At 43.4% G+C, this 14,269-nt stretch overlaps 1 protein-coding gene across 11 annotated transcripts in view; it reads left to right on the top strand.

Annotated features, from left to right (window-relative positions):
• DENND5B (DENN domain containing 5B) overlaps positions 1–14,269 on the top strand; it is a 208,577-nt gene that overhangs the window by 156,909 nt on the left and 37,399 nt on the right. For all 11 annotated transcript variants that reach the window (XM_077953825.1, XM_077953824.1, XM_077953827.1 and 8 more), the window contains 3 exons: positions 3,608–3,739; positions 5,342–5,494; positions 6,358–6,436. In XM_077953825.1, coding sequence (XP_077809951.1) covers positions 3,608–3,739; positions 5,342–5,494; positions 6,358–6,436 — 364 coding nt within the window. The remainder of the gene's footprint in view (positions 1–3,607; positions 3,740–5,341; positions 5,495–6,357; positions 6,437–14,269) is intronic.

Below are 14,269 nucleotides of genomic sequence, written 5' to 3'. Positions count from 1 at the left end.
ACAAAAATTAGCTGGACGTGGTGGCATGTGCCTGTAGTCCCAGCTACTCAGGAGGCTGAGGCAGGAAAATTGCTTGCACCTTGGAGACGGAGGCTGCAGCGAGCTAAGATCACGCCACTGCACTCCAGCCTGGGCAACAGACCAAGACTCTGTTTCAAAAAAGCAAAAACCAAACAAAAAAAGGATTCAGGCTGGGCGGTGGCTCACACCTATAATCCCAACAGTTTGGGAGGCCGAGGCAGGGAGATTATTTGAGATCGGGAGTTCAAGACCAGCCTGGCCAACATGGTGAAACCCCATCTCTACTAAAAATATAAAAATTAGCCAGGTATTGTAGTGCGTGCCTATAATGCCAGCTACTTGAGAGGCTGAGGCAGGAGAATCGCTTGAACCCAGGAGGCGGAGGTTACAGTGAGCCAAGATTGTACCACTGCACTCCATCGTGGACGACAGAGCAAGACTCTGTCTTTAAAAAACAAACAAACAAAAAACAGGCAGGGCATGGTGGCTCATGCCTGTAATCCCAGCACTTTGGGAAGCCGAGGTGAGTGGATCACTTGAGGTCAGGAATTCGAGACCATCCTGGCCAACATGGCGAAACCCCATCTCTACTAAAAACACAAAAATTAGCCAGGTGTGGTGGCCAGCACCTGTAATCCCAGCTACTTGAGAGGCTGAGGCAAGAGAATTGCTTGAACCCAGGAGGCGGAGTTTGCAGTGAGCCAAGACTGAGCCATTGCCCTCCAGCCTGGGCAACAGAGCGAGACTTCATCTCAAGAAAAAAATAAATAAATAAAACTAACCTTCAGACCATTTCTATAGACCTTGTTACATTTGACTTCTCTGCTGGTAATGGTTGATAGATTTTAAAAATCAAACTCTCCAGGCACGGTGGCTCACGCCTGTAATCCCAGCACTTCGGGAGGCCAAGGCAGGCAGATCACGAGGTCAGGAGTTCAAGACCAGCCTGACCAACATAGTGAAACCCTGTCTCTACTAAAAAATACAAAATTATGGCCGGGCGTGGTGGCTCACGCCTGTAATCCCAGCACTTTGGGAAGCCGAGGTGGGTGGATCACAAGGTCAGGAGTTCGAGATCAACCTGACCAACATGGTGAAACCCAGTCTCTACTGAAAATATAAAAATTAGCCAGGCATGGTGATGTGCATCTATAATCCCAGCTACTCAGGAGACTAAGGCAGGAGAATCACTTGAACCTGGGAGGCGGAGGTTGCAGTAAGCCGAGATCACGCCACTGCACTCCAGCCTGGGTGATAGAGCAAGACTCCGTCTCAAAAAAAAAAAAAAAAAAAATTAGCCGGGCATGGTGGAACGTGCCTGTAATCCCAGCTACTCAAGAGGCCGAGGCAGGAGAATTACTTGTACCTGGGAGGCAGAGGTAGTAGTTAGCTGAGATCGCGCCACTGCACTTCAGCCTGGGCGACAGAGCGAGGTTCCATCCCAAAAAATAAAATAAAAATAAACTCTGCAGTTCCCATAACATTTATTTATACTTCTTTCTGCTGCAAACATTTTTTTTTGAGATGGAGTCTTACTCTTGTCACCTAGTCTGGAGTGCGATGGCACGATCTTGGCTCACTGCAACCTCTGCCTCCCGGGATCAAGCAGTTCTCTTGCCTTAGCCTCCCAAGTAGCTGGGATTACAGGCGCCTGTCACATTTTTGTATTTTTAGTAGAGACGGGGTTTCACCATGTTGGCCAGGCTGGTCTCGAACTCCTGACCTTGTGATCCGTCCGTCTCGGCCTCCCAAAGTGCTGGGATTACAGGTGTGAGCCACCACGCCTGGCCTCTGCTTCAAACATTTTTAAGAGGGTCAAAGAAATAAGGGAAAATTGAGAATCAGAGACAACTGTAAAAGTGATTGGACTGGAAAAAACATTATTTTGTTAATTTTGCCTTTCATCACAAGGATTGGGAGGTAGCAGGTAAACTGATTAGTTGAATCCCTAATCAGTGGGATTTTTTTTTATTTGTACCAGACTTAGCAGATTAGTTTTCTTCCAAATGAGAAATATATTAAATGTACAAACTCTCTTTTTTAAAGAATGCAAAGGATTTTACACATCTTCTTTTATAATATCAAGCTCTCCTCTGAAGATAGTAAGGATAGATTTCACATATGTGCCTGTGGGAGGATGTGCTGGCTTGCCGTCTCAGTCTCCCTGCTGCCCCCAACTACCAGCCAATAAACTGCTTCTTTTACTATGTATTGTAGAGCAGTTATTTTCTAGATATGGTCCTAAGACACTTGGACTTTTTGGAAAATTCTGCCCTGTGATCCTGATGTAAACACAAGGTATCCAGATGGGTTTTTTGTTTGTTTGTTTGTTTTGTTTTTTTTTGGTTTTTTGTTTTGTTTTGTTTTGTTTTGTTTTTTTGAGATGGAGTCTCGCTCAGTTGCCCAGGCTGGAGTGCAGTGACGCCATCTGCACTCACTGCAGTCTCCGCCTCCCAGGTTTCAGTGATTGTTCTGCCTCAGCCTCCCGAGTAGCTGGGGAGTAGCCTATAATCCCGAGTAGGTGGATTACAGGCATCCACTACCACACCTGGCTAATTTTTGTATTTTTAGTAGAGACGGGGTTTCACCATGTTGACCAGGCTGGTCTCACACTCCTGACCTCTGGTGATCCACCCATCTGGGCCTCCCAAAGTGCTGGGATTACAGACGGGAGCCACCGCCCAGCCCCTGGATGAACCTTTATAGACAGCATAGAAAGGAGAGAGAGAGCACGTGTCTTGCACTAATCACATGTAGTGATTTTCTTTTTAATAGAAATTCACTAACCAAAGCTCAAGAGCATTTGGTTAAGTTTCTGTGATACCTTAGAGTTACCAAAAACCCCAAAAGTAACTGTAATTCACTTTCTCTTGATTATAGAACAAGGCAAGGAAGGGCTTTAGCAAAAACATCACAGAAAGAGGCCACCTTCGCTTGGAGCACATCGTGCTTTTCAGAGTGATCTTATAGCCTTTTGGGAAGGTAGGGGGGCATGTTTTATGCCCATTTAACAAGCTGAGGTGCACAAACATTAGTTGATATGCCTGAGTCATAAAAGTAGTTACAACCAGATTCTAAAGTTCCTGATTTTACTGTTGTGACTTGATTATAGAGCAAAGGGTTAGATTGGAGCGCACTGCCCAAGAGGCTAGAGGTATGTTAAGTCTTGCTGTATGGGGAAAGGAGTGGAGGAAATCGGTGATCTGAGAACCACTGGGCTCCTGCAAAACCTTGGATTTGTAATCTAAACACCTAAATTTTTTTGTCCCAACCACAATCCTGACTAATCACAACCTTTTGTATTCCCAGTGAAAAGACTAAACAAAATGAAATGTCATCTCACTTTGAATAAGTTTTAATTTGATGGGATTTCTGTCACTTTACTTCTCACAGGAGTTAACAGTTGTTGTGGGGTGGCATATGAGTGTCCTCTGTCTTTTGGTGCACTAAAACATTAATTGTTGTTATGCGCATACACTTACAGACTTTTTTGCATTTCATTTGTCTCTGCACTTGTTTGTATAAGGTTAAGAAGATTAGAAGAATAGCTAATGTTTATGCATTAAAAATACTCCTTAATTTTTAGAAATATATGCAAGAGGCACGAAGTTTAGGAAAAAACCTGAGGCAACCCAAACTGTCAGACCTCTCTCCTGCAGTGATTGCACAGACCAACTGTAAATTCGTAGAAGGCTTATTAAAAGAATGTAGAATGAAGGTATGTATTATTCACTGATGCCAGACAGTGTGCATTCATGTTTACACCATGTGTGAGGCTAAGATGAACTGAGTTAACCCCCATTTAAGCATGTAATTTTGCTAGAAGAAAACTCTTATTGTGGCATTGACCTCATGTACTCTTTACTGGGGTATTGAACCTCCGTGGGTTCTTCATTGCCCACAGAATCAATGACATGAGAGCCTTGTATCATTTTTCTCCCCTTTTCAGACATTGCTGTCCTCCTCACCAACATGAACGGATGTCTTAAGCCACTCATAATTTGTGTCAGGAATGTTGTCATCTTATGTGAAAGGCAACACTTGTGTCTGTGTGTGCAGCTGTGTACAGCCTTATTTGTGCCTATACATGGTTTTCATCCCCATAAGGAAAACTACCTTGGCTGTGTTGTAGGTTTGTGTATATTGCACAGCATTCTCCTCTCAGAAACTTGTGTTTTTTGGAGGTAGCAGTACAAATTGACAAAACTTAAAAACATCATTTTAGCTAATAATTTTATTTATTTATTTGACAGTCATTTCTTGAGTACCTTCTCTGCATATTCAATAAATGCACTATTTTCAGCATCAGAATATAGTGGTGAATTAAAGTTCTTGCCTAAAAGAGCTAGATTCTCTCTCATTTTACATTTTATAAAAGCTACTAAGACTGATGCAAATTAACTTACATGAAACTGATTTCCATTTTCTTTGCATTTTTTGGTGTATGCTTGATGAACAAAGAAAAGATAAAAAAGGAAAAGAGAAGGAAAGTCCTGGTTCATTCACAAATTAGAGTTCTCAAAAAATTTAGAGCTGCCCATTTGTATTCTGGTTTTTACTTAAGTGCAATCAAACTGAGTGCAAGAATCTTTAGTATGCTAAGATGCTGGGGCAGTGATAGGGCAAGTTGTGGTGGCAGGATGGGGTTCCATATTCTGACGGTACATTTTCTTTTTTTATTGTTTTTTGTTTTTTGAGACAGAGTCTCGCTCTGTCACCCAGCAGGCTGGCACAGTGGCACAATCTCAGCTCACTGCAACCTCTACCTCTTGGGTTCAAGCGATTCTTCTGCCTCAGCTTCCCAAATAACTGGGATTACAGGAGTGTGGCACTACTACCCGGCTAACTTTTGTATTTTTAGTAGAGACAGGGTTTCACCATGTTGGCCAGGCTGGTCTCGAACTCCTGACCTCAGGTGATCCACTTGCCTCGACCTCCCAAAGTGCCGGGATTACAGGTGTGAGCCACCATACCCAACCCTGACAGTACATTTTCTAGGTCTGCTGTAATTCCCCAATATCACAGAAGTTAATAATTTGACAATTGTTGTACATAAGCATCTTTTCAACATGGGGATGCTTACAAATATTATCTTATTTTCTCTTTAGTTACACTCCATTTTTTCTGACAAAATAGTAACATATAAATTATATTACTCCAATTAGTTGACCACCAAGATTAAGAGATTTTTCCCAAGGTGATTACAAATCTGCAAACAGAGGTATAATGAAGGGAAACCAAGTCTCCTACTTCAGTAATTGACTTGTTGGTTTTTGGTTTCACTACTGGGGTGCCTTATGACTACACGTGATATTCTTAGACAAAGCGCATGTTGGTGGAGAAGATGGGACACGAAGCAGTGGAACTTGGCCATGGAGAAGCAAACATCACCGGCCTGGAGGAGAACACCTTGATCGCCAGCCTCTGTGACCTGCTGGAAAGGATATGGAGCCATGGCTTGCAGGTCAAGCAGGTAACAGTTTTAGGAGGTCCTGGTGACATGGCCAGTTAAGAGCCCTGTGAAGAAATGTAACAAGGAGAAAAATATGTCATTAAAAAACAAATAGGCTCTTTTGTCACAAGGGGACTAGAAAAATGCCACAGACATTTTAATTTCAGAACAAGAAAATATAACCCATGAGCAGGAGGTGGTTTGGGGATCTTTACTGCTAAGCAGGAAAGGATGAAATAGCACATCATTGCAGAGGCTGTATCCCTAGTAAGTTCCATTAAATGTTTGCCTTTGTCACTGTCCAGAATTAACAGTTCCTTGCCATTTTAAGTTAGATCTAATAATTCAGGGTGAAAAAATTCAAATGGTCTCTTTGCTTTCGTCTCTCTAGTCTCCCTTTCTGATTTTTTTCTGATGCGTGCGTGTTTCTTTCTTCTTCCCTTTTTCTCTTTCTCCTCTCACCTCTATTTTTTTGTCTTATTGCCACTCCATATATCCAAACATATTTTACATATAGACGTACACAAGTACATTCTGTGCTGCTAGAGCATTTTAATCCCATGGTTACTGATGTACCCAGTGTAGACAGCCCTAATTATATACAACTAAGTAACAACCTAGCAGACATCAGAAATCTTCTGCCTGCCATGCTGGCCCTTTGCTTAGCTGCTTCCTTTCCCCAGGCTCTTGCCAGTCTTCTCAGTGAGGCAAAGGATGACCTTTATGATACATGCAGAAGATGCTCAGAATGTCATACAGCTAGGAATGTATAAGCTTGGGTCACCAAACTTCTAAATGGCTATTGGAATATGAATGATTTGGATGAGAAATTATTTTATGATGAATTATTTCTTATGAAATTTTTACACACCTTGTGCTTCCAGGGGAAGTCGGCTTTGTGGTCACATTTAATTCAATTTCAGGACAGAGAAGAGAAACAAGAGCACCTTGCAGAATCACCAGGTATGACATCATTGGTAAAGAACTAGCAGCATTGGACTCTGAGAAGACTCAATACTATATGGCCTTGTCTTGCTCTCTTTCTCTCTCAAGCTAAAATTTACTCATTTTGCCAATAATGGGATAAAGTAGAAGGAGCAGTATTACTGACTAACTGTGAGACCTGGAAAAAGTTATTTGCCCTTTCTGAAGTCCTGCTTCATCATCTATAAAACAGGGAAAATGAGATTACCTAGGCTGGAATGGTCATGCTGATCAAGCAAGGTATCATGCGAAAACCCCCAATGAATTGTAAATGGCCATGCAAGGATACATTACTCTCAGTAGCATCAGAATATTTTTTTTCTTAAAAGTTTTATGCCAGGCACGGTGGCTCACACCTGTAATCCCACCACTTTGGGAGGCCAAGATGGGCGGATCACCTGAGGTTGGGTGTTCAAGACCAGCCTGGCCAACATGGTGAAACCCCATCTCTACTAAAATACAAAAATTAGCTGGGCGTGGTGGTGGGTGCCTGTAGTCCCAGCTACTCGGAAGGCTGAGGCAGGAGGATCGCTTGAACCCAGGAGGCAAAGGTTGCAGTAAGCCAAGAAGGTGCCACTGCACTGCAGCCTGGGCAACAGAGCAAGACTCCATCTCAAAAATAAAAAGTTTTATAACCATCATTAGTGATCTTTCAGGGAAAAAATATGTACATATGTCTCGAAAAATTTCAGGAGTTGAATCTCTTCTTCAATTTATAGAAAATAAGTTAGAAGTGTCATTTTTTAGCTAATTAGAATTATGTAGGGTTTCTTAAGCTTTAAGTGTTCTTACCTACTGTGTATTTTTCACAACAGCACATGCTTTTCTTTATATAAAATAACCATCTATTTCACAAAAAAGTAGAAGTAACTGTGGTAAGCTAATTGAGATAAAATGCTTTATACTGAATCAGCCATTTTGGAACCTTTTCATAAAGTATGGATTACTTTGGATATTCAGAAATGTTTTAGATGGAGTCTCTTCTTGTCACCCAGGTTGGAGTACAGTGGTGTGATCTCAGCTCACTGAAACCTCTGCCTCCCAAGTTCAAGCAATTCTCCTGCCTCAGTCTACCAACTACCTGGGATTATAGGTGCCCACCACCACACCCGGCTAATTTTTGTATTTTTAGTAAGGACGGGGTTTCGCCATGTTGGCCAGGCTGGTCTCAAACTCCTGATCTCAAGTGATCAGCCCTACTCAGCTTCCTAAAGTGCTGGGATTACACGCATGAGCCACCTCGCCCAGGTGGTGGCGGATGCCTATAGTCCCAGCTTCTCGGGAGGTTGAGGCAGGAGAATCGCTTGAACCCGGGAGGGTGGAGGTTGCAGTGAGCTGAGATCGTGCCACTGCACTCCAGCCTAGGTGACAGAGCTAGACTTTATCTCAAAACAACAACAACAACAACAACAACAAGTCATAAGCCTAACACAGTTTAAGAAAGAGTGCAGGGGCCGGGCATGGTGGCTTATGCCTGTAATCCCAGTACTTGGGAGGCCGAGGTTGGCAGATCATGAGGTCAGGAGTTCGAGACCAGCCTGACCAACATGGTGAAACCCCATCTCTACTAAAAATACAAAAATTAGCGGGGCATGGTGGTGTGTGCCTGTAATTCCAGCTACTCAGGAGGCTGAGGCAGGAGAATCACTTGAACCTGGGAGGCGGAGGTTGCAGTGAGCCGAGATCGTGCCACTGCACTCCAGCCTAGGTGACAAAGCGAGACTCCATCTCAAAAAAAAAGGTGCATTGACCAGGTGCAGTGGCTCACACCTACCATCCCAGCACTTTAGGATGTCAAGGCGGGCGGATCACAAGGTCAGGAGTTCAAGACCAGCCTGGCCAACATGGTGACACCCCATCTCTACTAAAAATACAAAAATTAGCCAGGCGTGGTGGCGGGCACCTGTAATCCCAGCTACTCAGGTGGCTGAGGCAGGAGAATCGCTTAAACCTGGGAGGCGGAGGTTGCAGTGAGCTGAGATTGTGCTGTTGCACTCCAGCCTGAGCAACAAGAGCAAGACTCCATCTCAGGAAAAAAAAAAAAAAAGAGTGCATTACAAATATGATTTAAACTAAACCTTTTTTTTTTTTTAAATGGAATTTTGCTCCTGTCACCCAGGCTGGAGTACAGTGGCACAATCTCGGCTCACTGCAACCTCTGCCTCCTGGGCTCAAGCCATTCTCCTGCCTCAGCCTCCTGAGTAGCTGGGATTACAGACGTGCACCACCATGCTCAGCTAATTTTGTATTTTTAGTAGAGACAGGGTTTCTCCATGTTGGTCAGGCTGGTCTCGAACTTCCGACCTCAAGTGATCCATCTGCCTTGGCATCCCAACATGCTGGGATAACAGGTGTGAGCCACCATGCCTGGCCTTAAAGACCCGTTTTTTGTTGTTGTTGTTTGTTTGTTTTTTGAGACGGAGTCTCGCTCTGTCGCCCAGGCTGGAGTGCAGTGGCGCAATCTCAGCTCACTGCAAGCTCTGCCTGCTGGGTTTACACCCTTCTCCTGCCTCAGCCTTCTGAGTAGCTGGGACTACAGGCGCCTGCCACCTCATCCAGCTAATTTTTTGTATTTTTAGTAGAGACGGGGTTTCACTGTGTTAGCCAGGATGGTCTCGATCTCCTGCCCTCGTGATCCACCTGCCTCAGCCTCCCACAGTGTTGGGATTACAGGCGTGAGCCACTGCGCCCAGCCTGAAGACCCTTTTGTTCACCCTAATTTCTTTTCCCTCACTGCCCCTAGAGGGCAACACTACCCTAAATGTAGTATTTATTGTTAGAAACCTAGTGTTTAAATGTATTTAATCAGACAGCTAGGAATATGAGTTGACTACATTGCCCTGGAGCTCCTGCAATCAGAATGCCAAGGTTCTGCTGTCTCTGACTGTAACTATATTTATAAAGATTCAGATCAAATTTAAAAGCATTCTCTAGTGTCCATCTCCTCTGCCACTTTTTCTGTTAAAAAACAAAAATGAGGTCAGGCGTGGTGACTCAATGCCTGTAATCCCAGCACTTGAACCTGGGAGGCAGAGGTTGCAGTGAGCCAAGATCACGCCACTGCATTCCAGCGTGGGCAACAGAGTGAGACTCCGTCTCGAAATATATATATATTTATAAGAATATAAAATATGTATTAAAACATCAGTTTAAATTGAAATCTCTCATTCTTAAGGAGTAAGTTGTAATTATGCAAAAATTAACAGTTTTTAAAATCTGAATTTTTTTCTACCAAGTACTTTTTTTTGCCAATTATTAAGCTTCCTAATTAATGGCAATACAGTCTGCATTGTCATATTTAGGAAAAATCCTTGAAGATTTATGATGGGCCGGGCACGGTGGTTCATGCCTGTAATCCCAGCACTTTGGGAGGCCGAGGTGGATGGGTCACTGGAGATGAAGAGTTGGAGACCAGCCAGGCCAACGTGGTGAAACCACCTCCCTACTAAAAATACAAAAATTAGCCAGGCATGGTGGCGGGTATCTGTAATCCCAGCTACTCAGGAGGGTGAGGCAGGTGAATCGCTTGAACCTGGAAGATGGAGGTTGCAGTGAGCCAAGACTGCTCCCCCGTACTCCAGCCTGGGCGATGGAGTGAGACTCCATGTCAAAAAAAAAAAAAAAGATTTATGATGGGTTTGAACATTACTCTTACTAGCATTGAATCCTGATGAAACTAGATGCTGGATTATTATCGTGAGTCTTCAGAAGCAGCACTGAACAGGAGTCAGAGACATTTTAAGGGTGGTAGAGGAATGGAAAGATAGCAAGAGGACCATAGTGGGTAGGCAGTATTAATTTTGACCTAGTGATCACTGCACCTAGTAGTTTGACATCCTATTTTAGAGAAAGAATTTCAGAATACAATTGGTCCTAGAACAAAGACTGTTCTTGACACATCACTCAGAAGTTTTAACCTTTAAATTTGTTGAGAGGACTGGATGTGGTGGCTCATGCCTGTAATTCCAGCACTGTGGGAGCTTAAGGAGGGCAAATTACTTGAGGCCAGGAGTTCGACACCAGCCTGGCCAACATGGTGAAACCCCGTCTCTACTAAAAATATAAAAGTCAGCCGAGTATGGTGGTACACACCTGTAATCCCAACTACTCGGGGGACTGAGGCATGAGTATCTCTTGAACCCAGGAGGCAGAGGTTGCAGTGAGCCAAGATCATGCCATTGCACTCCAACTTGGGCAACAGAGCAAGATGCTGTCTCAAAAAAAAAAGTATTAGGAGGCTGGCTATGGTGACCCAGTCCTGTAATCCCAGCACTTTGGGAGGCCGAGGTGGAAGGATCACTTGAGCCCAAGAGTTTGAGACCAGCCAAGGTAACATAGTAAGACCCTGTCTACAAAAAAAAAATGTTTTTTGTCTTAATTAGCCAGGTATAGTGACACACATGTGTGGTCCCAGATGCTTGGGAGGCTGAGGTGGGAGGATCGCTTGAGCCCACGGGGTTGAGGCTACAGTGAGTACTGTGATCCCACTACTGCACTCCAGCTTGGGTGACAGAGCAAGACCCTGTCTCCAAAAAATAGTAACAATAAATAAAAATGTTGAGCCAGTTCTTAAACTTTGCACCTTCAGACAAGGTTCTACTAGTAACTGGAAATGGATTTTGGCAGGGTGTAGGTGTAGAACCCTTCCACTGAAGGGAATGGAAATGCTGCCTTTTTTCCTTTTTTTTTTTTTTTTTTTTTTCGAGATGGAGTTTTGCTCTTGTTGCCTGGGCTGGAGTGCAATGGCGCAGTCTTGGCTCAGTGCGACCTCCACTTCCTGGGTTCAGGCGATTCTCCTGCCTCAGCCTCCTGAGTAGCTGGGATTACAGGCGTGTGCCACCACACCTGGTGAAGTTTTGTATTTTTAGTAGAAACGGGGTTCACCATGTTGGCCAGGCTGGTCTTGAACTCCTGACCTCAGGTGATCCACCCACCTCAGCCTCCCAAAGTGCTGGGATTACAGGTGTAAGCCACCGCGCCTGGCCAGAAATGCTGCTTTTAAGTGTTTTTTCTGGATCTAACGCAGGAATTTTGAGTCACTCTTCATCTTACCTTCATCAGAAATTTTCTATTAATTACTTACCTACCTATAGACTGTACATGGTTCTGTAGAAATATACAATCTCTGCCCTCAAAAACTGCTATCTGTGCTACATTTATAAAATTCACCACTCCAAATAGAAAGTAAACAAAATGTTTAACTTGTGTTCATTCTTTTTTTTTTTTTTTTTTTTTTTTTTTTGAGACGGAGTTTCGCTCACTCTTGTTGCCGAGACTGGATGCAATGGCATGATCTCGGCTCACTGCAACCTACACCTCCCACGTTCAAGCGATTCTCCTGCCTCAGCCTCTCGAGTAGCTGGGATTACAGGCATGCGCCACCACATCCGGCTAATTTTGTAGTTTGATTCAGGCAGATGAGCAAATTCTTGTAGCCAAGAATTAAATCCATGAATCTTTATTTTGAAGGAGAAAGTGGCCTATTGTTTGAGTATTTTCAATTAAGAAATAGTAATGGAAGTATACATTTAAATAGTTTATAAAATTCTCTTCTAGCTGGAGTAGGCTTCATGGAAATCTTAGATTTTAGGTCTCTAGATAAAAGAAGTGGTTCCATTTCCAAACCCCAAATCTGCCCTCTGCTCACAGGCTTTTAAACTCTTCTCTCCAGAGTCACTAATAAATTACCACATTCATTTCCTAGGGCCACCATAATAGAGTACCACAAACTGAGTAGTTTAAACAACAGGAATTGCCAAGCACACTGGCTCACACATGTAATTCCAGCACTTTAGGGGGCCAAGATGGGAGGATTCCTTGAGCCAGGTGTTTGAGACCGGCCTGAGCAACATAGTGAGACCCCCATCTCTTATTATTTAAAACGAAGTTTCTCACTTGCTCTCTAGTTTGAGAGGCATGATTACTTCTGGTTGTCATGTTTCCTTCTAGCCAACTTGTTAATTATGGTTTCAAATCCCCTTTTTTCCTCCGTCAATCTATTTCTTACCGCCTGTGTGGCCATCTTTCATTTTGTCTAATCATCTGGAGTACAGAGGCATTCTCTGAGCCATCTCACTTTGTCCTCAAAAAGAAAGATGTGGCCGGGTGTGATGGCTCGTGCCTGTAATCCCAGCACTTTGGGAGGCCGAGGCAGGCAGACTGCTTGAGTCCAAGAGTTTGAGTCCAGCCTGAGCAACATAAACATAGAAACAAAACCCTGTCTCTACAAAAAATACAAAAATTAGCCAGGTGTGGTGGCACGCACCTGTAATCCCAGCTATCAAGAGGCTGAGGTTGGAGGATCACTGAGCCTGGAGATGGAGGCTGCAGTGACGCAAGATCATGCTGCTGCACTCCAACCTGGGCTACAGAGTGAGACTCTATCTAAAAAAAAAAAAAAAAAAAAAAGATGCGCTTTGTTCAGTAACACATAACACATTCCCTGCAAGTCTGGAACAGTTTCCTCAGCATTTATTACCTCCTGGGTGTCAAGATGAATGGGTCTAGTGCCCCACTGAAACTCCCAAAATCGCCACAACGAATGTCCTATTTATCATCACATGGTATGGAAGACCCTCGAAAGTAGTGCTTTTAGATTGGCCTCTTCCTTCTGGCAACCCCATCGGTACTCATTTATACCTGCCAGTGTCAAAAGCATAGGGATCATAATACACCAAAATGTTCCCTATCTTCCTTTAGTGCCAACTTCATATATATTTATGTGTTTTGGTATTGTATCCCAGCCCCCCAAAGTAGAAAGAATCTAAAAACTCAGAAAATGATAGGTTTAATATATAGCAAAAATTTGCATTCTCAGTTCTACTTATATAGGTGTATTTGCTGAGTATGATGTTGGAATTTCATTTATATTTATAGATGAGAAGATAGAAATGAAAGGCCTAAACTCCATGGCCTCTCCTTGAGCATGAGAGCAAACACTGCAACTACAATATATTAGCCAATAGATCTTTGCTTAGCTGTTGCTGTATGAGAATAATCTTTCCTTCTTTCATACATAGAGACAAAACCCCATCTCTACAAAAAGTACAAAAATTAGCTAGGTGTGGTGGCATGCACCTGTAATCCCATAATTGTTAGCTATCATAAATGTTAGCTATTCTTTCATAAATGTTAGCTATTAAGGCTTCATAAGAGAATACTCATGGACATTATACTTAGTGTCTATTTAGATTACTCACTTTGCATGCTATAATTACTGTAGTTTGGACTCTGAACTTCAAGGTAGAAACTTACCAGACTGAAGAGCCTGAAATCTTAGATTTTTTTTTGAGACAGAGACTCGCTCTGTCGCCCAGGCTGGAGTGCAGTGGGACAATCTTGGCTCACTGCAAGCTCTGCCTCCCGGGTTCACGCCACTCTCCTGCCTCAGCCTTCTGAGTAGCTGGGACTACAGGTGCCCACCACCAAGCCCAGCTAATTTTTGTATTTTTTAGTAGAGATGGGGTTTCACCATGTTAGCCAGGGTAGTCTTGATCTCCTGACCTCGTGATCCGTCTGCCTTGGCCTCCCAAAGTGTTGGGATTACAGGCGTGAGCCACTGTGCCCAGCCTCTTTTTTTTTTTTTTTTTTTTTTCAAGAGACAATCTCCTTCTGTTGCCCAGGCTGGAGTGCAGTGGTAAGCTCAGGTGATCCTCCCACCTCAGCCTCCCAAGCAACTGGTACTACAGGTGAACACCACCATGCTCAGCTATTAAAAAAAAAAAGCTAATTGAAAAAAAGACATATATATATATTTAGCTTCCCATTGTCCAAACCCATATAATTATTTGCAAAACCGGGGTCTTTCTATGT

Source organism: Macaca mulatta, chromosome 11 (assembly GCF_049350105.2).
Source record: "Macaca mulatta isolate MMU2019108-1 chromosome 11, T2T-MMU8v2.0, whole genome shotgun sequence".
NCBI classification, from domain to species: domain Eukaryota; kingdom Metazoa; phylum Chordata; class Mammalia; order Primates; family Cercopithecidae; genus Macaca; species Macaca mulatta.
The sequence above is the reverse complement of the archived record's forward strand: the minus strand, read 5'-3'. Positions and strand labels throughout refer to the sequence as shown.